This window comes from Meleagris gallopavo, chromosome 10 (genome assembly GCF_905368555.1).
Source record: "Meleagris gallopavo chromosome 10, MGAL_WU_HG_1.1, whole genome shotgun sequence".
NCBI classification, from domain to species: domain Eukaryota; kingdom Metazoa; phylum Chordata; class Aves; order Galliformes; family Phasianidae; genus Meleagris; species Meleagris gallopavo.
The window spans coordinates 6218614-6243816 of NC_139413.1; the positions used below are offsets into that span (position 1 = coordinate 6218614).

At 53.0% G+C, this 25203-nt stretch overlaps 1 protein-coding gene across 1 annotated transcript; it reads right to left on the bottom strand.

Annotated features, from left to right (window-relative positions):
* Positions 1 to 89: 89 nt before the first annotated feature.
* On the bottom strand, positions 90 to 24545 carry PDE4DIP (phosphodiesterase 4D interacting protein). Its single transcript, XM_019618562.3, has 38 exons — positions 23119 to 24545; positions 20366 to 20485; positions 18436 to 18555; positions 18100 to 18192; positions 17772 to 17987; positions 17065 to 17223; positions 16621 to 16734; positions 16273 to 16410; positions 15822 to 16001; positions 15367 to 15561; positions 14369 to 14515; positions 13262 to 13340; positions 12635 to 12717; positions 12342 to 12458; positions 11668 to 11805; positions 11225 to 11337; positions 10401 to 10528; positions 6636 to 6718; positions 6379 to 6530; positions 5994 to 6285; positions 5747 to 5909; positions 5529 to 5645; positions 4989 to 5448; positions 4577 to 4812; positions 4332 to 4383; positions 3902 to 4119; positions 3634 to 3810; positions 3003 to 3197; positions 2729 to 2860; positions 2505 to 2624; positions 2255 to 2432; positions 2062 to 2186; positions 1849 to 1947; positions 1542 to 1720; positions 1189 to 1326; positions 978 to 1116; positions 837 to 883; positions 90 to 621 (listed from the first exon to the last, which is right to left on the bottom strand). Exons 1-38 carry the CDS (start codon positions 24265 to 24267, stop codon positions 589 to 591), a joined length of 6624 nt encoding a protein of 2207 aa, XP_019474107.2. The 5' UTR covers positions 24268 to 24545; the 3' UTR covers positions 90 to 588.
* Between the last annotated feature and the right edge of the window lie 658 nt (positions 24546 to 25203).

Here is a 25203-nt window from a genome sequence, read left to right on the forward strand (position 1 = left end):
TGGGGAGTTCAGCACAGAGCTGCTCCCTGGGACAGCCATCAGGTCCCTAGGAGGCTACAGGAGGGGGCAGAGCTGCAGGGATAGGCGTGTTGCAAACACCAGGACCCGAAGGAAACCTTTATTGGGGACTCTCAGGCCACTGAACAGAACATGTCATTTCTTACATCTTCCTCCCATGCTGGGGCCTTGACATGCCCAGGGAGGGCCCAGAAACACAGCTCCAATATCTATACCTCTCTCTCTATATATATACATACATCCATGAGCGGGGGTGGGTATGCAGCAAGGTTACACATGAGACTGAGTCCCAGGGTAAGAGGTGCTTGGCCTGGAGGGCCATGACATCCTGCTCTGAGCACAGTGGGAGGAAGGGGGCAAGCAGTGAAGCATGGGGCAGGCAAAGCCCAAGCCAGCTGCTGCAGTACCAAGCAAAGGCGGGTGAAGGGTACACAACTGCCACAGGTCCTCAAACCCACTAACTGCAGTGCCTGGGGCAGCGCTGGGCACCCCTGAGCCCTGTCCACTCCAGCCTTCCAGTGTAGGCCATTGTGTGGCCAGGGACATTGCTCCCATTGTTCAGCCTGAGGCTCACGCAACAGGCAGGGCTTGCTGGGCCTTCACCTGGTGAGAGAGCACGCACAGCAGTGAGGGCTTGGCTGGGACTGTTGTGCTCCAGGGACAGGAATGCAAAGAGTGAGGGCAGCCCCCAGGACTCACATCAATGCATCCTGGGCTCACCCCACCCTCTGTTGTCTGCCATCTGAGCCCAGCCCCAGATGAGGCCCAGAAACCTTCACCAGGATAAGGGCATACAGCCCTGTCCAGAGCAAACTCACCTCCAGGTTTGTCCTAGCCTTGTGCAGCACATTGTGAGTCCTGGTCACTGTGAAGGACAGAGGTACAGAGTCAGCGAGGTTCCTATGCCACAGGGTGACCTCAGGTACAAGGTACCAGGCCAGCGCGGCCGTGCCACATACATTGGCTGACTATGAACTGCTCCATGCTGTCCTTGAGTTGGGCCATGCTGTGGAGCTGCTTGGCTGTGCTCTGCAGAGCATCCTCCCTCTTGGAGAGCTGGGCACGCAGTGCCGTGATCTCATTCTGTAACGCCTGCTCCTGGGATGAGACATATGCTGTGAGCAGTGAGCATCCAGCCTGCTCACCCTGCTGGCTCCCAATGGTTCTCACCTTGCCCTGGTGCTGAGCAGGGCCAACGGGCAGCACGGTGCTCCAGAAGGTGGTGAGGAGTGAGGCACACTCCTCCAGGACACGGTGCAGGGTGCTGGCACTGCCCCAGAGATGCCCTGCACCTACACACCCCGGGACCTGTGGGGAAAAGGGTGCGGGAGCAGGTGCTGCTGAAGCACCTCCGTCTCCCTTCCCTGCTATGGGGATTGTGCTGCAAGGATCCAGCCCTAAATCACCCAAATCAGCACCTGCACCTGATAGCAGCCTGGCATGCCCACAGCCACGGAACAGATGGAGTAAATGGCAGATCCCTGCTTACTGCAGGCCCCCAGCCCATCCTGCCCGCCCTGTACCTCCTTTCCCGCGCTGGACAGCCCGAGTGCTGGGCGGGTCAGGCATGTCAACTCATGGGCCAGTGCCTTCCCCTCCAGGATGCGTTGCTCCAAGGAACGGTAGGTGTCCAGGCACCCAACAACATGAGCCCCTACCGGTCCCTTGCTCTTCTTCACTGGAGGGTTGGCCCTACACGGCTCTGTAGGGAAAGCAGGACTGGTGAGGAGCAGTGCTTGCTTCGACTTGTAGCTCTGCCCTGAGCTCAGCAAGGGTGTCATGAGTTTCTCAGTCTCAGGAGCACTTATGCAGGAGGGCTCAGGTACCCACCAACTGTATGCTGGGACATCAAAGTGTCAGAGTGTAGTGAAGAAAAGGGAGCTGCTGAGCTGGTGCCAACATCCCGCACAGGAGGAGATGGGAAGCAGCCTGGAACAAGATCCAGCTGAGCCCTGCAGATGGCTGTGGTTGCTGGGGGTTTCTCTCCCTCCCTGCATCCCAAGGCCAGGAGCAGGGCTGCCGAGCTGGGCACAGTGCTGGTACCTGCACGGGGCTCAGTGGCAGGGCTGGGATGGCTCTCGTAGACATGCAGCTCCGTGCGCAGGGCCTGCAGGAGCAGGCGGTGCTCCTCACACTGCTGCTGCAGGAGCGTCACTGTGTGCTGCAGCCTGCACAGAGGTGACATGTAGGTCCAGAGCTAGCCACAATGCCCAGCCCTGTGATCCCCAGACCTCACCTGTTGTTGTCCTCCTGCAGAGAGAGCCTCTCATCCCGCAGCTGCCGGATGCTCTCCTGGTGCTTGGTGAGCTCCTCTGCCAGCCTCCGATGCTCCCCACGCCGCTGGCCCAGCTCAGCCTCTGCCTCCCGTACTCGTGAGCAAGCAGCCAGGAGGGCCTCCTGCACCCGTGCCAGCTCTAGGGACACAGAGACATCAGTGTCACCCTGCTCAGCAATTCCTCTCTAAGACACAGGTGGCCCAGCCCTACCTCGAGAGAATTGGTCACACTGCAGCCGCAGTGCCCGGTTGTCCTCACGCAGTGCCCGGTTCTCCCCGCTCAGCTGCAGCCCCAGCTCCGGCCCTTGAGCATAGATGTCGCTGGGCAAACCTGCAGAGGGAGACAACTGCTGAGCCCCTTTCCCCAGCACCACAACATGCAGGGGGTGAGCACCCAGGGAGCATGGCCCCCAGTGGCCCCATGCAGTGTCGTACCACTGGCTTTGCTGGTAGAGGCCAAGCGGCGTTCCAGCTGCTCCCGGAGCCGGTCGTTGGTGCAGATGGACTCCTCCAGGCGCTGGCGCAGGCTGCGGATCTCCACCAGGTGCTCCTCCAGCAGTTCTGCCCCTGCACACCCATGGACACATCTTCATGACAGCCACGTTGCCCACCCCACACCATGCCCACCAACCTGCCCCCCCTGCCCTGAACCTTCTGGGGCTGAGTCTCCCCAGCAGTGATGCCCCTAGGCTCCCAACACACCTCATACCTGTTAGCTTCTGGCTGCTTGGGCACCCTGATGGCAGTGCCCCATAAAGCTGGCCAGTAGCTGGCATGTCCCAGAGGGCAGGAGGCTTGGATAAGCTCTGCAGAGCCCCGTGCTGGCACACTGATGCTGCTGGCCTGTTGCCCTCTCCAAAGGGGCCCAGCGAGGCTGTGGGCTTTGCTGTTGGCAGCGTCATATCTGCATACACAGGGCAAAGTAGTGAGGAGGAGGAGAACAAAGGGCAGAAAGGAAGAATTGGGATGACAAACCCCTCTCGCCACATGCTTCTTGCTGTGCCCATCAGTGCAGCCCACTGTCTCCCATTCACCCCGAGGAACAGAGGCTCTCCCAGTGTGCGCTGACTGCACAACACAAGTTGGGAAGCCTCAGCCCCTCTTCTACTCAATGGCTACCCAAAGCAGCCTTTTCCAAGGGGTGTTCATCCCACCCACCCCTTCTTCTGTACACGAGGATCCACATGTCCTCATCATCCTCCTGTAAGAGCACTGGGAGTTGGGGAGAAGGAGAAAGGCCAGGGAAGGACATTCAGGCTGGGGGCCAGGGACCACGCAGCACGGTATAGCAGGGCAGACAGGACCATGCCCCATGCCCCATGCCAGGGGTGCTCGCTCACTTTCTCCCAGCTGCCTCTGGAGCACTTGCAGCTCCTGTTGTGCCTTGGCCAGGGAGCAAGCATGAGTCCTGCAGCAGCCCAGGGGCACAGGGAGACCAGTGGGCAGGAAGGAGTGAGTGGGTGCCAGTGCTGGCAGGGGGGCACTGTTGGGTTTGGACAAGGAGTCAAAGTGGAGGCCTGGAGACAGGGGAGAGATGAAGAGAGATGTTAGTGTTGGGCTCTGTGCTGCAGCCATGCAGAGGGGCTGCGTGCCCCCAGCTCCTGGTACCTGAGAGTCTGGCAGGCTCCTCAGGGCACTGGCTGCACTCACTGGCTGCTTCCCCATCAGAGCAGGGCTCCAGAACATCAGACACAAAGGAGGTGCTGGTAGCAGAGCGGGACGACTCAGAGGGTGGGTGACTGCTGCCCGGGGACTCACATCGCTCCTGCAACTTCGCCTCCAGTCTCTCAATCACCTTCTCCTTTTCCTGGAGCTCCCGGCTGAGCCTGCAGAGACAGGGCATCAACGAGGCTAGTGACCCTGCACAGTTGTTCCCTGCTGAGCCATGTCCACCATAGCATCACACTGTAGTGCAGGGCCACAGGATGTCAAGTCCAGGGGAGCAGTGGCATCCCCAGCACAGCCACCCAGAGCACTATGGACCCTCATCCCAAAAGCAGTGATGACCCCCAGGGTGTCCCTCTGGGAGAGGATGTACCTCAGTGCCAGGAGTTCATGGCTAGATTTATCCTCCCCATCCTGTCGATCCCCTGAAAAAAAAAAAAAAAAACAAGAACAATCAAAGAGGAACCGGTTAGTGTCCTCTCAGAACAAACAGAACAGCCCACAGTAGGGCAGGTAGCCCCTATGTCCAAACGGTTCCAGCTCACAGCAGCACCCATCAGATCATCCCTTCCCATTCCCCGTGCCCCCACACCACCCAGTGCCCCCCGAGGCACTTACTGGTGCCCAGCTTATCACTGAGCCTCTCGGCCAGCTGCCTGCCCTGAGCCAGCTGCTCCCGGAAGCCCTGGCCCAGGTAGTAGTCGATGTCGGTGCCGCGAAGGAGCTCTTCAAAGGAGCGCAGGGCATCGTGCAGGTGTTGGGCCAGGCTGCGGCTCACTCCACGGCCCTCACGCAGTGTTTGCCGCAGGTGGGAGAGCTCCCGGGCCTGGGCTTGGATCAGCGAGTTGTATTTCCTGTAGGGTTGGGAAGGAAGGGGTCCCCAGAGCTGCCTATATTACACAGCATGGACAGGTGCCATGGACGTGTGCACACTGTCCAGCCCTGGGGCTCTGCAAGCCACCACTTCAGGCAACCCCTGCAACCTCCCATAGCCCCCCCATCCATCCCAATACACATGCCCATGCCATACCCTGGCCAAGTAGCAGACTGTAGCTCCTTAGGGAAGCCCCCCCCAGGCTTGGCAGGAGGCAGCTGTGCCTCGAGGAGTGCGACACGGTGCACCAGGTGCTCCAGGTCACGCTGTGGGCACAGTGTGCCATGGCTGTCTGACTGCCAGCCCTCGTCCTCATCAGTGAGGCTGTGGGGCGGCGATACCGGCACGGTGGGGCACAGTGGGGGCCGCTCGGTGCCCGAGGTGTAGCCACTGGTGACAGAGATGGAGCGGGTACGGCGCTGCAGGCTCTGGATCACCTTGTTGGCATTGAGCAGCTGTGCCTTAAGGTCTTGGATGTGCTGGCGCAGGGCTCCCACATCTGGCTGGGCCACAGCCTTCAGAACAGCCTTGCCCACCCTGGGCACTCCCGAGCGGCGTGGGGAGCCCAGCTCCTCCCCAGTGCTGGGCTCGCTGAACACATCTGGCTCCTCACACTCTGCAGAAGGGACAGTATCACTTCTCTGTGCCAGGCAGGCAAGGCACAAGGACCCCCCAAGTACCCCTAGCTCTCCTTACCAGGGCTGGTGGTCTCATCACGGTCAGCTTCAGTCTCACTCCGTCCACACGTCTCATAGCCCAAGTCCTGGAAGTCCACTTGCACATGCTTGCTGAGCTGCTGGGCATGGGGCTCACCTGCTGGGCATCACCCCACCAACTCAGGGACCCCCTGCAGGTTGGGTGCATGCGCAGGGCACGCTGAGCTAGGCATACATTCCACCCAGCCCTCCACTCACGGAGCAGGATGTGGTACTTCTCCAGCTGCTCAGCCTGTGCACGGACCATTGCCTCGGAGGCAGCCAGCTTGTCCTGCAGCTCCTGGCACTGCTTCTGTGCCACCTGTGAGCACAGCTCCACACCCAGCCCTGGCCAGCTTCCACAGGGCACCATGCCCTCCACCTGCCAGAGGGGAGATGGGACCGTGAGCCCTCCAGCATTGCTCCATTCCTGTCCCCTTCCCAGTCCCATGGCTGCAGCACTCACATGGCTCCCATTCCCTCCACCAGGGCTGCTGGGGCACAGTCTCTTGGGCGCATCATCCTGGCACCGTGCCTCCAGTGCAGGGCGCTTGGTGGGCACAGCTCCCCTCTCTGCCAACAGCCCCTGGCCATCCCCAAGGACACTGCGGCCCTTCCGCTGCATCCTGCAGGGCTCTGGTGATGGAGGGTTGCCCAGCCCAGCCTCCTCCTGTTCCCCACTCTCCAGCAGCGATGTGGCTTCGCCCATCCGCTCCTTCAGCTCTGCGTTCTCCAGGCACAGGCTCAGCATCGCCTTCCTGGGGGGCATGTGGTGCTGTGAAGGGCAGGCAGCAGCCAGGACATGGGGTGCCCCTCGCCCACCCACCAGTTCCCACATCCCAGGCTCTTGCCTGATGTGAGACACGGAGGAGAAGCCTGCTTCCTCCAGCTGTGCCTTCAGCTCCCGCAGCTCCTCTTCTGCCCGCAGCTCCTGCTCTGCCGGGGCAGGGGCTGCGCTCTTCTTCTCAGTGCCTCTGCTTTCCTTGGGAGCCCGGGAGCCAGTCTGAAGGAACAAAGGGCAGACGGAGACATTTTCAAGGGGTCCAGACAGCAGCACAATACCTTGCTCTACAACCTCTGTTCCCCATGCCATGCTGCCCATGCTTACCTGCTGGGTCACAGTGCTGTGAGCCACCTCTTCCTTAGTGCTGGTAAAGTCAGCATCATCAACCTCTGTCCCTGCAGCCTGACCTAAGAAACAGCAAGGTGCTCAGACCAGCGGCAACAGCAGTACTGCCACTGTCCGCACATCCCCAGCAATATCCATGGCCACTGTGGGCAGCCCTTGGGCACGTGCCTGCTCTTGCACATGCCTGGAGCTGGGGCACCCCAGCAGGACGAAGGTCTCCCTTCCATCCCTGTGACCTGTCACTCCCTTCATGATGGAGCTCCCACTCAGCACCAAGTGCTGCCCCAAAGGAGCGGACCGTTCCAGCAGTATCACCCATCCCATCTCATCTCATCCCCCCCAGTCACTGCTTCTGCAGCACCTTGAGCTCACTGCATCAGCACTCAGTGCATGTCCCACTCACTCTGCAACGATATCCTCAGCTATGGCCACAAGCGGCAGCACCTGATGGGCAGGAAGTCTCACTAGCACTGCCCTGAACTACCTTGTGCAACTGCCCACCCAGGGGAGTGCACTGCCTTCCCCACCTCAGCACCACTGCTGTGCATACCACTGGGTTCTTTGTGTGACTGGCCTTACAAAGCTACAGCACAGCCATAAGGTCACTTGTGTCCCATACTCGAGCACACAGAGGCAACAATACACAGAAATGTGTACAGGGGGCTGGGGGCCATCCTGCCCCTCCAATTCAGGCAGTGGGTACACTTTTCTGCTTGTTCCCAGTGCCTTATTGCACGAGCCCACTTCCTCACAGTCCTCCCACCCAGTTGCAGGGCCCAGCCTGCTCTACTGGATGGGGATGGTTCAGGGCAGTGACATCCCTCCCCAGGGAGATAAGAGCCTGGACAGTTCGCACAGCCATGCAGGGCCAGGTTCTGCAGCCCTCACCAAGCTTGCAGAAGCCACAGCCACTTAGCCTGCAGGCAAACCCATGGTATCAGGGCTTGAGCTCCCACACTGAGGAAGCTGAGCATAGACAGGGAACACAGAGGAGAAGATGAAAAGTCTCACAAGCGAAGGAGAAACCAGCAGGAAAGCATACAGTTACTAGAACAAGACCTGAGGACCAGCCAGGAAAACACCTTGCAGCAGGGAGGCACAATCAGGAGACCCATTCATGAAAAGCAACTGCCAGGGGGTTGCTAAATAAATAAATAAATAAACAAACAAACCAGGAGCGATTCCCAGTCTGGGTAGATAGTGCCCCACGTGGCAGAGTACATTCAACTAGAAGAGGCACTGACAGCCATCAGACTCCCTTAAGGCAGGAAGAAGTAGTTGGAAGAGGCAGTAGCTCCCTTAAAGTGGCATCCAGCACAGCCAAAGCATAGCCCTGTGACTCCTCAGGGACACAAAGCCAGCAGATGCCAAGCCAGTGCCTGCAGACTTGTGCACAGCACGGGGACACAGCCCTTGGGCTGCTGGCTGTGCTGGAGCAGGAGAAGCACCGGCACGGGGCTTTACAGGCAGAGAAGCAAGGCAGAGTGGCTCACAGCCAGCATAGATGCCTTAGGGACATGGGAGTATCACCTCTGCCAGCACTTGGCACACTGCTCCTCCCTGCAGTTCTCAGCTGAGAGCACAAATCTCAAATGAGGTGAAAAAAAGGGGGGGATTTGGGGGGAAGGGGAAGGGAAGAAAGAAGGGGAGACAGGTGCTGATGAAAGCAGAGAAGCATGTGCATGGGACGTTCACCAAGTGTTTGACCACTCCACAGGACCAGGAGCACCCCAGGGTGCAAATTCAGGGCTCCCCAGCACTCCCTGTAGCACTTGTAAAGGGGACAAGAGATGCACCCTGAGCTTTGTACATCACAGACTCCTGTAGTTGAAGGAAAGGTTACTGGCTGCAGGACTTGCCCACAGTATTGGCTGCAGTGGAAATCTTCACATCCTTAGGAACAGGGAGTGAGAAACAAGTCTCCAAAGAGACTGAAAAAGGAAAGACCTCCACAAAAGGCTGTGACACAGCACAAAGCACTGCACAACTCAAAAGGGTGATCTTAGGCATGGGTTTCTCAAGCTGGTCCTTCTGCAGGGCAGAATAGTGCACAGACAGGATACAAAGGATAAAGCAAAGCCCCATGGAACACAGTAGAAAACCTGGGACAACTCTGCTTGAGTGATCCCTCTGCATCACTTGACATCAACGACGGTAGCAGGGACAGATCTGCAACAAAATACAAGCATAACAAGAGCTGGAAGCTGCCAGAGCACCAGCTGAGGCCAAGCAGCCTGCACTGGGCCCTGGGTTCCAAGAGAGAGGCAGGCAGCAGAACAAGGATGGAGGAGGGAAGATGAAAAGATAAGGAAAAGGACATAAAGGCTCCTACAAAGTGAGTGGCAGAAGGAGAAAGAGATGATCCTACAGAGAGAACTGAGAGGAAGAGAATGAGATGAAGCAAGAAAAGCAAGGCTAACCAGGTACCAGAGCTGCCCAGCAGCACCAGCTATGACCCCCCAGGCCACATGAGGACAGATGAACTCACCATGCAGCTAGGTGTAGCCCCAGAGGGGTGCTGACCTGCTGCATGTGAAGGGAGAGCCATCCTGTCTCCTATCCCTGACCGAGCCAGGGAAGACCTCAGCAGAGGTGCAAGGTATGAGTTGTACAATGTGTGAAGCAGTCACAAGGAGATGTACAGCAGGGAGGTTACAGGTCCAGAAGGCAGAGCCCAGCAAGATGGAGCTCTTCTGCTCAGTGTTCAGCCTCCCCAGCAAACAGAAACAGATGTCCAGAGGTACAAATTTTGCTCCTGGCACTTTGGGAAATGATTTGGTGTGAGGAAGCCAACTCAAACACTTGGGAAGCGCTGGACATTGGAAACATTTCAGTTCTTACACCAGCCCCAGTACTCCTAGGAGAGGTGAAAGATGTCCTAGAAATTGTACGCAGTGGTGCCAAGTGCACTTGGTCCCTAGCAAAGCAGAGGAAGGCCTGGTCCAGCGGGCATGTGGAGCCTATGCATGAGATGTGCATGTTACAGACAGAAGCAGACCCAGTCCAGGCTCTTACAGCAGGGAGGAAGCTTTCCTGCAAAGGCACTTACAAGCCAGACTGTGGCAACTTACAATCAAGGGGAAAAACAAATGAAAATAAAAAATAATAAAAATCAGTGAAATCAATGCTGGAGTAGGATTTGGTTTGAACATAACTAATTGTTGATTCTACAGTCAAAGAGAATTGTGGAAGAAACCCTATGCAAGTGCCACCGGGTCTTGCTGCCCTTCTCAAAATCTCTCTGGAACCCGTATCTCCAAACACTCCTTTTGTGCCAGTAGCCATCAACCCAAGAGGGTGATGTCACTGGGTAGAAAAGCAGGGAGGGAATACAAAAATTCACACTCATGCACTTGGGAGATGAGAGAGAACATTTGGTGTTTCCTTCAGAGAAAGGGAATCTTTATTTGGCCCATGGGGTAGGGAAAAGGGAAATGGAAGGAAATCAACTAAAATGGAATGATCTGAATGTGCAAATACATCAGTGGGCACCAGGGTGAGTCAGACAGGAACATACATGAGACACAGGTGAATTGCACTGATCGCCATTTCCAAAGCAGCTCAAAAACAAAACAAAAAACCCTGCACCGGTTCTATCGTACCGTTACTAAGTACCAAAGCAACCCTCCCAGAGTCAGTGAGACAGGCTCGCTCAGTTAGTGAACCATTTCCGTGGCAGGCGGGCGAGCGCTAGTGCTCAGAAGGCATGCTGGGGTAGGACTCTCACACGCTCCTGTTCCCCACCTCCTATGGGGCCCTGTGTCTCCAGCCTGCTCAAACGCTCCAAGCTTCTTCCAAGAGCTTCTTCCAGCTGTCCCCGGAGCTCTTGGACCCCTTCCAGCTCCACCTGCAGAGTGCAGTCTCTTGCAGCGCTAAGCAGACACACCACACAAAAAGGAACAGGGTTAGACAGGTGCAGTAAGTGCACACCAAATTGGCTCCTCCATCTAGGACTTCCACTGCCCAGACACAGGCTATGCACATTCCCATAGGTGGCTCAGACACCTCTTGCCTCCCCAGAGCACAACCATCCCCAAAAAAGGCTCCAGCCCATGGCAGGGGACCCCTATTCACAGCTGTTCTTCAATACTTACCGAAGTACTTCATGTACGTGCTCTCTTGCTGTCAGGTAGCTCAAATATCCCAGAGGCTGCAGCCCCATGAAGGGCAGGGGATTAGCATGGAGGACAAAGAAAGCAGTGGTATGCCACTGTGGGACAGCCTCCTAGATAAGAGCCTAGAGAGATCTTTATCAATGCAGCAGTTGGTGAGGAATTTGGCAGGGTGAAAACAGCAGCCTCTGAAACATAGCCATATGCGGGTGGGAAACTGAGTAGGGAGTGAGTAAGCCAAGGAACAGGGATGGAAATCCCAGGGCTTGAACAAGAAACAGCAACAGGAGGTTATATATCATTTAAAGCTGGCCACTGCAGTCTCTTTAAGGGAAAAAGGCAGCCTAAGATCTGGACTCCTAAAACAATCATTGCTTCAGGGTTTGCCCCACTGGCCCTCACACACAACTCCTGGCAACAAGCAGGGCAGCATGGAACCGAGGCAGCTTTACTTACCTGTCTGGGTGTGTATGAAACTTTACCAGGCTGCTGTAGAGCTGCCTCTCTGCTTGGAGAGCCTCATTTAGCCGATTCCTCTCAGCCACCAGCCCTTCCAGCATCAGTAACAACTGGTCAAAGGGAACAGACAAGATTAACACTCAGATAAATGAAAGTAGGCATCTGGCTGCTCAGGGATCCGGTGGTTTCCCCTTCCAGATGCACCAACACCTCTCTTGCTTGTACTGAAGCAATTGAGTATTGCCAACCCTTGACACCATTCCCCAAAAGTCTATGCCCTTGAGACAAACACCAAAGGGAACCAATGCTTTCTATTCTGTCTATTATATGCAGCCAGCTCTGAAGAACATGCACACCTCAGCATATCCAACAGCTGAGAATAAAGCTGAGCACCAGATAAAACACAAATACATTCAAACTTGCCCTGCAGGACACACTACCTGCTGCCTTCTGTTTCCAGTAGCCTCTTGTCCTCTCGACTCTGCTATGGCCACTTTCTCGCGAAGTACCAGCACTTCTTGTGTCAGCCTTTCCACTGCCGGAATTTCTTCAGGATCTACCAGCTGCATCTGCAGATCCTGAAAAGCAAGAGGCAGGAGGGATCTGTGGAGAAGGGATCAATAACAAGGACAGCTGGAAACTTGTGACCCTCCCTGGAATGCAGTTACCAACTTATTCCAGTGTTAGAGAAGACCTGGGTCTCCTAAGAAAGAAATGCCAATGCATCCAGCATGTATTAACCATAAACGACTGCTTGGAGCAAGAATTAAGAAGGAACACAACATCTGCTTAAAGTGCTCAAGAAAGTTGCAAGCAAGGAACAAAAAGTCTAATAATGACACTCTCAGGATTTGGGGCCCATAACTTCCAGCCAAAGACAGAAGGCTGTTGGCAAACCAAAAGCAAAATGATCCACAAACAGCCATGTTACTCTGAAGAGGTTCCTTGCAGTAGTAGAGGTACTTGGTCACGGCTATCACAAGCAGCCTGCAGCTCGGTTTCTGATGTCTTACCATTCATTGGAAATGACCACAAAAGACAGGATGCGGGGAAAGAAGAGACTCCTCTGCAGCCATCTCAGAAGAAGCTGACCCAGCACAGCACGTTATCTCACCTTGATGAGGTCCTCTTTGATCTGGATGGTTCTGGTCAGAGACTCTATATCAGAAGCCTGAACCTGCAGCTCTTCCTCCTGCGTGGTCACAACGGACTGGAGAGCAGCAAGTTCCCGCTAGGTACAAAAGAGAAGTGTGTGAAAAACTTCAGAAAGGTAGAACTGCACTGCAAGCTGCTGTTCCATCTCTCACTGATGCACACTCATGATGGGGGGTCCAAAACCTCCATGAGGGGCAGCCCAAGGGTCTCCTGTAGGCAGGAATACTGCCACAGGCTTCAGCACAAACTCACTCTGCTTTCCCTTTCCTTCTTTGCCATTAGCTCCAGCTCCTCTTTGGCATTAGCAAGATCCTTCTCCAGTTCTGCTGCTGATGCTGCAATTGCAAGGACAGTTTGATTACTGCAATGTTACCATGTGTCAGCTGCTCCCTCTGACTGCTAGACAGAACCCCTCTTTGAAAAGACCAGTCCACAGTGACTACACTCCCCACCACACCGCCTCCTACTAAATACTCTTCTTCCCTTCTTAATTCTTAAACAGCAGCCCAAGATAACAGAAACATCCCAGGCCTCCTGTCTTCACCCTGGCAAAAATGACATGTCCTGGCCTTAGGGCACAACCCAAACCAGCTGCATTATTCTCATCCCTATCTGAACCTCTAAGTCAATCCTTTCACTGAACGCTACACAACTGCTTGCACTGAAGTATCTCACTTTAAATCAACCTCTCTCTTTTCCACACACTCACTCCCAAGACATCCATGAATCATCACCCAAAGGAGAGGCACAGCTTTATTTCAAAACACTTGCTCTTGCTCCAAGCTCTTCGCTTTCTAATGGTTTCATGTAAGTATGCTTGCCCCACAGCAAAAAAAGTCCTGGTCTTGTTTGAGGACCTTGAGAGAAGCTGTCACTCACCTCCTTCTGTCAGGCAGGCGTTGTCCTCCTGTGGGGGTCCAGCAAGGGCTGCAGATCCACAAGCTCTTTGCAGTATTTCCTGAAAACACAAAAGCCTCCAGGTTTGCACTTTTACAGAGAATCTCACAGCTTCCCCAGGGCCCTTAAGACTGCAGCAAACCTGCTGGCTACTTTGTCGATGTCTCTGAAACACGACAAAGCAATGACAGGAACTAGTCAGACAGGGGGGACAAGAGAGTTGCACACAAGATGGAAGCTGTATGTTTGGGCAACAGGGCTCTAGCCTTTTTTTATTTGGCACTAAGAGGCTGCTGGCAACAAGCTTCTTTATACTCAGGATTAAGCAAGTTTCACTCAATTGCAGCAACCACATCTTTCAACTGAGATTCTGCACAGATCTATATCTTCATCCAAAGACATGGCCCAGAGGAACTATGCAGGTGGGAAAACACAAAGCTTGGCCCAAATACTCATATTGGGAAGTCTCCAGAGCTCATTTTCATCCTGGGAATAGAAGTGAGCCACCTGCTTGCAGCTGCTTAAAAACTTTCAACATGTCATCTCACCAATAAACCATTAACAGCTGCTGAAGCAGGGACATGGCTTATGTAGCCTTACAGTTGTGCTCAGCCTCAAAGGGTTTTTTAGCAAAGCTGCTTTAAAAATACCAACCCCAACTGTGGAAGAGACAGTAAACACCCAGCAGGCTCTGCCAAGAATTAGCGAGACCTAAAATTAGCTCTCTTGTCCCCTCCAGTATTTGACAATGTCAGGAGGGGATTACAATACAGCGGCACAGCCCAGCCCAAGGAAGGACTGGGTCAGAGCTGGAAGGTCAGAAGGCGGATTTTTTTCATACTCACTTGTGCTTATTGCCTGATCAAAACAAGAGTGACAGTGAGTGACAAAGGCTTGCGGAATCAAGGTCAGAGCATCCAGGCAACATTTCTGCTCCTCAATTTGTTCTGTCACTCCTAAGCCTCTTTCCTAAACCCACTTTCAGTACTACCATTCTCTGTGGCACTCCCTTCTCTCAGTTCCTCCTGTGGCAATGCGCTCTCTCTGGAGCCCCAAGACCACAGGCAAAACAGAGTACATGACTCTTACTTGCACAGGTTGTTGTTTGTCCTGCTTCAGCAGACCGGTACCAGGTGCCTGGATCCCAACAGGCTCCTTCCTCAAAACATGCTGACGCAAGAGTTGTAACTCGCAGTTTCTTTCAGCCAAAGCATGCACCATCTTCTCAGTAGTGGCCTGGTTGAGCAAGAAAAAAAAAAAAAAATAAATAGGGCTGTGACCTCAGCTTTCTTAGAGACTACAGGAAAGCATCTTGATATTTTTCTGTCACTTGATAATAAAAGTGTTCTGCAAACAGTCTGGGAGCTACTGCTCCTGGTCACTCAGTGACTTCACTGCAGCCCTCTCATTTCTGTTTGCCAGATAGCGACAGCCTCTCTGCCTATCTAACTACAGAGGAACAAGTCCCTCAGTTTCCCTCACCCCCTTCAGAAGAAGAAAAAAAAAATCAAGCAGGAGAGAAATGAGACGAGCGAGAGTTTGGCTTTTCAGACTCCTCTTTTCTATGAAAGGAAACTTGATGTAAAGTATCTCAATTAACACTGAATTGTATCCAGTGCGCAAGAGCAAGCAGAGCAGGAATTGTGGCATTACACGTTCAGGATCCTGCAGCAGTTTGACTGAAGTGTAAGTTGCAATGCAATGAGCAGAGCTTTCTCAGAGTTCTGATCTACACAAGAAACAACTGAGTCTTTCCTTCTGGTCTGTAACACAGACCAGTAGCAACCCCACCCATGGTCCCTCCACTGCCTCAAGACTGAGAACACGGATACCCAGGAGGATCCCCACCTCCTACCCCATCACACATAAACACTGACAAGCCACTCAGTGACAGGGATCTGAGAGCTGAACACTGCTACAAGTGCTCCTATCATCACGTGACCAACCTAAAAGCAGCTTGGTGGTTCTCCAGCACTCAGCAGCTCCAGACAGACACAAACAGTTACCAGAGAGCGGCTTCAATATGCGTAACATGAGGCAGAATCATCCACCCCAGTGTCCCCACTGCAGCACTGCACACAACTCACTTTGCTCCACTGCTCCTTGGTGCTCATGGCCTGCAGCAGCTCCCGGATTTCAGCATCATGCTCCATAGTTTGACGGTTCCTGTCACTGAGAAGCTCCTGCAGCATTTTTTCCTTACGCTGAAGACGTAAGCACAGCTCCTCCGCTACCTCACTCTGTGCTGGGCCCAGCTTGCACAGCAGAGTTGCCGTGAGCTCCTAAACAAAAGGAGAGGAAGGGAGAGATGGAGGGACATTGCTATGAACAAACTGCAATCTGTTCAGGAAGAAACAGCTCTTCAGTCCAGATGGAGCTAAGACGACAATGTTTAAGAAAGCACAGGTATTCACATGTGCTGAAAGCAGCCAGTTTCCAAGGCACTAGAAACCACTTAGCAACAGGCAGCCAAGAAGCTCTGGCCTTGGACCACTCTCTCTGCAGACAACCTGGCTAAATGCTTGAGAGTCTAAGGCCTTACCTCCACTTCCTTGTTTCTGTCATGCAGGCAAGTCTGCAGCTGCTGGATGATCCCCTCCTGCTCCTTCTGCCTGCTGCAGGATTTGGCCTCAATCTCCTCCTTGAGCCAGCGAAGATTTTCACAAGTTGCTGACATCTGCTCTAGTTCCAGTGTTTTAGCTTTCAAGAGGCTCTCCAGGCTCTAAGGACAAATAGAAGGAGCTCAATCGGGGGCAGGGACTTTACCCTGAACAAAGACACACACATCTCCATCCTTTCCAGGCATCACTTTCACCTCTACATCCAGACCAGAAACACAAGAGCCCCAGGAACCTGCCCAGCACACAGGGACAGAGGAAGCCAGCACCCCACAACTGCTCTCCCTGACAAAAGACTGAGCATTCACATGAAGCTTTGCCTTGCTCCACATCGCAGCCAGGCTGGATTTGACACACCCAAGTACAGGGACTCACATGAATGGTGGCCTCATTGCTGGACAGGACATTGCGCAGCCTCTCCAGGTCACCTCCACGCTCTTTTATTGAAAGACGGAGCTGTTGAAGCTCTTGTTCTTTCTCCTCTAGGGCACAGAACTTCTCATCTACTGCTCTCTAAAATGAGAAGTGTGAAATACTCAGAGTGGGAAAGAAAGCTCTGCAGCTTACTGTTCTGCATGCAACACCTCAGCTCTCCCTTCCAGAAGGCTTCTCTGGAAGAATGGCTTATGAGGAACATGGAGGTCAGCATGGGGCTGTACTGTTGATGGTAACCCAAAGATTAAGCCATGTGAAAAACAGGGATGTTTCCTCCCTTGTGCTCACCTCCAGCGCAGCATCCCTGTCGCTGACTCTCTGCTGCAGTTTCTCCAGCATAGCATCCATGGCCGCAGAGCTCCTGCCCAAGCTTTGCTGGCACTGTAGAAGTTCCCTCGATTCCTAAAGAAGAAGCACGCAGCCCAGTACAGCTGTTAGTCCAGAAAACCCCTGGACAAGAGATTGTGTGTCTGACCCACTCCCTACATTAATAGGAATTAGAACACCTGCACCTGGTTGACTAGGGCCTGTCAGAGCTCACCATGCTGTGAGCTGAGGTATTTGGACATCTGTACCAACTTCCTCATCTAGGAAACATAGAAGCATCTTTTTCCTTCTCTTCTTTGATGGGTATGTATGAAAGCTACAGACCAACTTCTCCTTCTTTGGTATTTGGAGATGCAGGAGCATAACTGGCTAGTTATGCTCAGTTTGAGTCTTTCTGAATCTCACCTGCAGAAGCTGTTCTTTGCGAGCCAGGTGCTGACTCAAACACTGAACTCTCTGTTCTTGGGCCTGCAGCTCACGGCACTTTTCCCACTCCACAGCCTGGATCTGCTGAGCCTTTTCCTGCAGTTCTGCTTGCAGCTGCTGTACCACAGCACGCAGCTCCTGTGAAGGAAAAGCACACACCTTGGCATTCAGTCCCCAACAGACCCGTGAAGAGTAACTGAATCTGAAGGAACCAAGAACAACAAGGACTGCCATCAGAGCAGCCAAAAATGCTCTGCAACACTGCAGCTTTCACATCTCAAAATACAATTTCATAGTGAAGTTGGAATTTATTTTCCTTCCCAGGAAATCCATCTATCTAAATGCTTTACTCTAACCACAGGCAGAGCTTTACAATCAGTAACAGCTAACCCACTGCAGCAGCAAATGTTAACTTTGTAACACTGCAAAAAGAAACAGGACATTTGTAACAGCTAGAAGTGTACATGCCACAGAACACCCTCTATCACATGTCTCTGTGGATCGTAAATCCCCAGAGAGGAAACCAAGAAGGCTAAAAATTCTCCATGCCATATTCAAGACAGGGTTAGTCAAGTGTGTCCACACTGGTATAGGCAGAAGCGATGAATGAGAGCAGTGTGTTCACTACACTAATGCTTCTTAACTCTTACAACTGAGGAGATTTCCAGGCTAAGTGTGCGCCATACCTGGTTGTGTTTCCAGGTTGTCTCTTTCTGCTGCTCTTCCTCATGTACCGTGGTCTCTAGGAGCTGAGCAGCCCTCTTGGCTTCAACCAGCTGATGCTCTTTCTGGCGCTGAGCTCTTTTCAGTTTCTGCACCTCCAGCTGTGTGCAGAAAAGTGTGTTCTGAAGATCAAGCAGTGCCACTTGCTGCTCCTGAGATGAAGGTGTGCTCTCTGACATCTGACAAGAGAGAGAAACTGAGAAACTGAAGATTCACTTCACAAGAGGGATTTAAAAACCCAAATCCCTGCAGCACCAAACTAGATGTATTTCAGGCTTTGCCAGGACGTACCTGCAACTGCCCCAGCTGGCTTCTGTGTAACATGTCCTGCAGCTTGGCCATGGTCTCATTTTGCCCTTCAATGACATGATACAGCTCTTCTGTCTGTGAATCAAAGGATGGAAAGCAGTCATTGGCAAGCCAAGCATAAACCCTTCCATTCCAAGCCTCCAGCATGGACGATGATACATCAGTGCCACACAACACTAAAAGCTTGCAGGAACTAATTTAATGAGATTTGAGATGTACAGAAATGGCTTAAGCATTTATTTTCAATCACTGCCTACACAACTAGCTTCCAGTGAGCACCAACCCACCCGCCCTGCCCTGCCCATTCTATACTATTACCTCACTCTCCTTGCTCTTCAGGGCCTCATTCAGACTCTGAATTGTATGATCTTGTCTCTGCGATGTTTCTCGTGCAGATTTTAATTCATAATTCAATTCATTCAGCTTTTCCTGTAATAACTGAATGCAAAAAGATGTTGGTCTAATGCTATATATAAAACACCAGTAATTCAAGTCCACACAGCCCAGGTATTCACCAGGTCAAGACAAACAAGCCACCTTCCAAAACCCATAAGCACTGTTTGTGCTGGGTGGAGAGCAGTGAATAAACTAATCCTTCTTTCCTCAACATGACTTTTCCAGCGCTTTTAGTCCCTCCAATGCAACCATCACGTGCAGGGTGGAGGTTCCGTGCTTGGGTTCACACATCAGCTGCCTCCCACATACTGTGGGACAGGCTTGCTCAGATTGCCCAGGACCCTTCCCAATTCCTAGCAGGCACGCTCCCTTATGAGGGAAAAGCTACTTCAGCTCAAACACTCCCCAGTAGATCTGAACAACAACAGAAAAGAAAAATAGAGGGGGGAAAAAAAACAACAACAACAACAACAAACCACCTCATTTGGAGAAGCTACACATTCTAAAAACTGTTTATGCTGCTTCTGATGTTGCCCAAAATACTGCAGCTGCACCTTTACCATTCTCCAGCCCCTCCTCTTGCTGCCTCATTCCATCACCCAGGTACTGTTGCAGCAGCTGCTGGTCTGCTGGCTGAGGTAATTGCACATTTGAGCCGACTACTGGATTATCTAGCCTCAAGTTCTGGCTTCAGAACAAAGGAATCTAAGGAGTGCCAGCATGCCAACAGCATGGCTACAGAGGGGAACGTCTCACTAGCTCCAGTCTTTGATTTACAACCTGAGACACTTCTGCCTTAGAATTTTTTTTAACCTAAAGAGAGTAACATCATCTCAAATAGTTTTAGGACAGTTCTCTGCTTTCACCAAGTTGTATATGAGCAGTGCAAACTGTTAAGCAACTGCTTATTAGCATTTCTAAACATGTTGCTTGTTGCCGTCCTTAGTCGGTATGCATCTGCTTTGGAACTGAATCAAGCCTCAGTTTCATCAGAAGCTGGTGCAGCCACATGATCTCTTCTTGTTATTCATCAGTTTACACACCTGTCACGTTATCTTTTCTCCATGAGACACTCCCCCTAAACTGTTTAAACACTTCACCTGCATTTACAGAGCCTTGGGCCTGTTCTATTTCTCTGTCAACCTCTGTGGACTGAGCAGATCCAACAGCTTACAGCTTACCTCAGATTACAAATATTGTGTTCCAATGGTTTTGTTGTTGTTTTTGTTTGTTTCCTCCCATTTAATCTCTCTGTTTTCTCAGTGGATATAATTTACCTTAGAGTTCAAGAGCATAGCCAAGAACATCTACTCCTTGCAACACATGTTAAATTTGATCTGCTTCAAGACAGCTCAGCTTTCCTAGTAAATAACCTTACAGCCTTAAAAGCTAAGTGAAGATGGGATCCTCCTCTGCATTGATCTCCCTTAAAGCTTGCAAAAAAAAAAGGAAAAAAAAAAAAAAGGCAGCAGCTGTTTAAAAAGGCAGGTGTCCTTCTCTCCTGCACCAGGCTCAACTTGTGCAAATCCAAGAGCGAGGGAAATAGCCCTGTTGTACCTCTGCTTCACCAGCTCTTGCAAGGCTCACCAGGCAAGTGGAAAGTTCCTTCAAAATCACGGTTTGCAAAAATAAAATATGAAAAATTTACACAGCAGAGCAGGAGGGAAAAAAAAGCAAATGCTTTTAACTCTAGGTACAGACAGCAGCACTAAGATCCCCAGCCAGCTCACACACCCTTGGCTGGAGAGGAGTTGCAGGTGTCTGCCTCTGGAGAGACCTAGGGGCAGCCTTCAATACTAACTACAACAGACTCATTAGTTAGGCACTGAATTTGCTGTTTACAAATTAATACCTGGTTGGTAGCTTCAAATTGCTGGACTTTGCTCTGCGGTTCTGTAGCACACAGATTGGCTGTGCACTCCCTTGATGCAGAATCACCTGGAGCTGGCTTTTGATGTTCATCTTGCAGATTCTGGGGGGAAAAAGAAAAAAAGAAAAAAAAAAAAAAGAGAGAAATGGTTCAAATCTTGCACTGGCTTCTATTCCATTTGGCAGCCCTTGCAGACCTTGCAGTGTGGGCTCAAACAGGGCTTTTGTCTCTCCAAAAAACCACAATGGCCATGTCTGCCTCCCCTTGGGTGGTGGTTAGCACCTAGTTGCCCTCTGCCTGACTTGGCAGAGGTTCCCTGCAGCCCAAGGCTCTGCTGAGGCTGCCTGTCACTCCTCACTCCCTCACTGTGAACCCAGCAGCGTGCCCGTCTCTAACTGCTGTCTGCAGGCTGATGACAGATCTGCTCTCCACACCCAAGAGACAACCCTGAAACCTCCCTCCTTCCTGTTTGCCCTGCTAGCAGCTTCAGATGAACAAAGCCAGCACTGAGCTGAACTCTTTCCTATGTTCTGCCAGACTTCACCCGCAACCTTCCATCCTTCCTCCCAATTACTCTCCTGCCAGGAGCAGGCAGCCACCCCTTGATCTGAACCCCTCTGTTCGTGCTTCGTGGGGCCCCTCCTCACACCTCCCCATGCTCCAGTGCTGCAATTCCCTTCAGCCCAACAACCCATAGCAAATTCAGTGCCCCAGCTGAGATTTCACTCATGAGACAAACCCACACACTGGGAATGGGAACAGTACACTTTCTCCTCTACTTCTCCTTCCCCACGTTTTCCTCCTCCTTTACCACAGCCACCTCTTGTCAGAAGCAGCATACTTGCTTTTTTTCCCCCCCTAAATCAGTATTTTAAATTGTAAACTTCTCCTCAATGCCCTCTCTTCAGCACAGCTCCAGCAATGTCAGCACCCACTAACTGAAACAAAACACTTCTTTAAAAAACAAGAGCAATAATCCCTGTACTGTCTAAGCCTCACATCTGCACCAAACAGTGGGTAAAAGAGTGGCTGTGAGAGCACAACACTTCCCTGCTGCCAGCATCACGGGAAGTGTAAGAGCATGCCTGATGAAGGTTTGGCTCAATGGCATCTCCTTGGAGCTGCAGTGGTGAAGGAGGAGCATTGTTGATCTAAAGAAAAATGCCCAAGAGAATGGTTATCTAAGGGATTACGTGCCCCAGATACTAGATTGCAGCAATAAATGTAAAGTAAAACTGCAGTTTCACAAAGCAATAAGGGAAGTGTGATCCTATAAAAAAACAAAAATAAAATATAGAAGCACTGTTCCCTTATGCCACACCCTGTACTCAAGCCAGTTACAGCTTGAGTGAGGTCACAACATAAAATGGTTAGGACAACACCTAGCAGGGGGATTTTTGGCAGGGACATCAGAGGGCAGAGGCTGAAACTCCCCAAACCCTTTCCAAGAGGTGGGTGAAAAACCCCACACACGTAAGCCATAAGCACGTCACACTGACTGCGCCACCTTCTGTTCACACAGAGCCTGTTTTTATGCTGTAAATATACCCTTAGCTATGAAAATGAGCAGCCAGCAACACAGCATACAGCGGCAGCGCCTACACCCTGCTTCACATCTTCATTCACTGGCTGCAAGGGCAACGCTTTTGTGAGGCAGATTAGTTTTTAGTGTCCTACATCCCGCCCTAGCAATTTCTTGAGCCCAGCTTTATGGGAAAAGCACAAAGCTCAGGAAAACGCCTGAGCAGATGGGGCAGTAAGCAGCACCCACAGAATAGGAAGCATAATTGAGCACAGCATCAGTTGCCATAGTAATAAACAAGCTTTTTCCTAATCCCTGAGGCTATCTAGAGAATTAGGCAGCACTAAGGCTGCTAATGCGAATGCAATTAGCCTGACATGGATATTCCTGAATTGAAGCTGAGTGGGGCCTTCTATTCATTACAGAAAGCGGTGAAGGAGTTACAAGTTCAGCTTTTTGACTGCACCCTAATGACGATTTCATAAAAGCCAGCAGAACAGAGCAATCCAGAGATGCATGAGGACCACCACCTACATAGCTAACAGGAGCATTCGCTGCCTTTTCGCAACACCTGCCATTAATGGATGAACCTTTTCAAAAGGATCAGAAAATAAACCAATTATCTAGAATACCAACCCTAAAGTCATCCCCTGGCACAAATCCACCTGCAAGGAAAACACCTTTTCCTCAGGGCACGCTCCACAGCTCCCTACACAGAACAGCACGCTCAGCTGATCTGAGACCTGATCTGCACAGCAGGGCAATGGCAGCAGCGTGACAGGCAGGCTCCTGACATCCACCATTACCAGCACACAAAGAAAACACGTTTGCTGGAAAACACATGCCCAGGAGCTTAAAACTTTCCCTTTTGTTGTGGGTAAAAGTCAAATCAGCTTCTTAAAGAGAAAGCTATAAAGTGAAACTGGCATTTTCTCAGCAGAAAATGCAAAAGCTTGCAAGGAGCTTAGAGCTTGCTAGCACACTGCATTCACAGGGAGAGGAGCTTCATTTCCCAGAACACAAAGAGGAAATAGATGACAAGAGAACAACAAGGGAGAGAGCACACCTAAAAAGGACTGAGCTGCCTATTCTTAGCCCTTGGCTCAGCTACACGTGGCTATCTGTGTTATCTCAACACAGAAGAATGCCTAATGGTCCCAAGGGCCAAGCAGCAGGATGCCACTCAATGGAACGGCTGCACAATGACCTCTACCTGTACCCGCAGTGGCATATAATCTTCACAGAGGTCGTCCCACAGCTCTTGTAGTTCAGGAATCTCCAAGGGAAGACCCAAGGGAGCTCTGGAAAAGGATTTTCTGTCTGCATTCAGGAAACCAGAACCAGCATACGCTAAGCCAGCAGAAGCAGTTCCATCTGCCAAGTCACGGCTAAGCCTGGGGGGAGGCAAGCTGGACTTCACAGGAATAGGCAGCCTGCTGCCTCGTGGGCTCTGGATGGGCTTGTAGTCTAACCCCTTGATCAAGCTGAGCGCCAGCTCCAGCCTGTTTCCACTCAGTGATGAGCTAGGGGTCATGCGGTCCTCTGCAAAATCGTCACATTTCCCGTTCCCCTTCACTCCCTTATCCACATCTTCATCCTTCTGCTGCGGAGCGCTGGCCTCCACTGTTGTGTCCAGGGACTCAACAGAGGACGCAGGCGTGCCCTCCTCCATGCTCTCCCCATCCACGGGCCCTCTGGCGCCAGCAGACTCCGCCGGGTCACATACGGATGACTCCTCGTTGCCCATGCTCACTGACCATCGGCTGGACAGCCCGCAGGAGATGCTCCTGGCCACCTTTCGTGGCACTTTGCAAATCGCTTCATAGTCAGCATCGGCCACACGCAGCGCGGCACAGCCCCGGCACCGCCGCGGGCGGCTGGCGGCTCCCTCCAAAGCATGGCAGCTGTGAGGCTCCAGACCATGCTCATCTTGGTCCGTCCAGTATTCGTACCCAGAATAAGCAAAGTCCTCCTGAAGGAGGGCAGCGTACCGCGCATCAGGCAGGTTAGAAAGGTCCACAGTCCCATCTCCGGCTCTCTCATCCACGCCGGGCTCTTCGTTGTTCCTGCGGTACATGCTTGCGATGCAGAACTTGAGGCGGTCCTTCTCCAGCAGCAACTTCTGCAGGCGCTCGATGGAGAGGGCCTCGATACGCGCGATGACCGTGTCGAACCTGTAGATGCGGTCCAGCATGAAGGCACACTTGCTGCACGCGAACTCGCCTCTGCCATCGCGGCACAGCTCCCTGCCCAGGACGTGGGAGAGCAGCACCTGGAGGTTGAGCTTGGCCGCCGTGTGGAAGATCCATCGCCGCTGGTTGCCGCACAGCTCGCGGGCGCAGATCCGGCAGGTTTCCTTCATCCTCTCTACCGACAGCGCCCAACCCTCCCGCCGGGGCTTCTCGAGGAGCCCCCCAGGCCCGCACCACTCTCAGCGCATCTCCCGGGCGCCGCCTCCCTCAGCCCTGCAGCGCAGCCCCCCTTCACAGGGCCACACGCCGGGGCTCTCGGCTCTACTACAGAAACCCGCCACCTCTCGCCTCAGCCCCACCACGCCGGGGCGGCTCCTCTCCTCACAGCCCCCCTTTCTCCTCACAGCCCCCTTTCTTCCTCACAGCCCCCTTTCTTCCTCACAGCCCCCTTTCTTCCTCACAGCCCCCACCCTGAGGGCATCCCCTCTCTCCTCACAGCCCTCTGACCCCGGGGCTGCCCCTCACCCTGGGCTGCCCCCCCCTGCCCCCGGCCCCGCCGCTCCGCCTCCCCCCCGAGGATGCTCCTGCCACGGCGGCGCCCGGCTTCTGGCTCAGATTTCAAGATGGCGGCAGGCGACAGCTCGGCACGTACGCGGCGGCCGCTGTGCTTGCCGGGATTTGTAGTCCTTCCGCCTGGAGGGCGCGCATGCGCAGTGCCCGCTGTGCGCGCGCGAGGTGGGGGCATAGCACAGTGCCATCCACAGCTGCAGTGCGATGCTGTTCTCTCAGCCCCAGCGCCAGCAGCGCCTGCCCCCAGTGTGGATCCGTGTCCTCTCCCGGTCCCACAGAGGACCACATGCAGGTGGCTCACGCGCTGCCATCTGGGCCACCATAGGGCAGATGGGCGCAGGCAGCTGCAGGGCCCCAGGATGCTTTGCCCACAGCCCAGTGTCCCCAGCACCACAACGCAGCACCAATCCCCAACACTGCAGGGTGTGCTCCACCCGTGCCCCACCGACAGCTGCACAGTGCTGCACCCACCTGCCCTGTCACAGCCTTGTCCCGCTGCTGCAGGTCACACCTCTCAGCTGGCAGCATCTCCTCCA

Coding starts and splice junctions, on each gene's coding strand:
- PDE4DIP (XM_019618562.3), bottom strand. CDS start 24,267: ATGAAGGAAACCTGCCGGATCTGCGCCCGCGAGCTGTGCGGCAACCAG. Junction 16,735..17,064: donor GCAAAGAACAGCTTCTGCAG/GTGAGATTCAGA, acceptor CTTCTTCTTTAG/GAATCGAGGGAACTTCTACA. Junction 2,433..2,504: donor GTGTGACCAATTCTCTCGAG/GTAGGGCTGGGC, acceptor CTGTGTCCCTAG/AGCTGGCACGGGTGCAGGAG.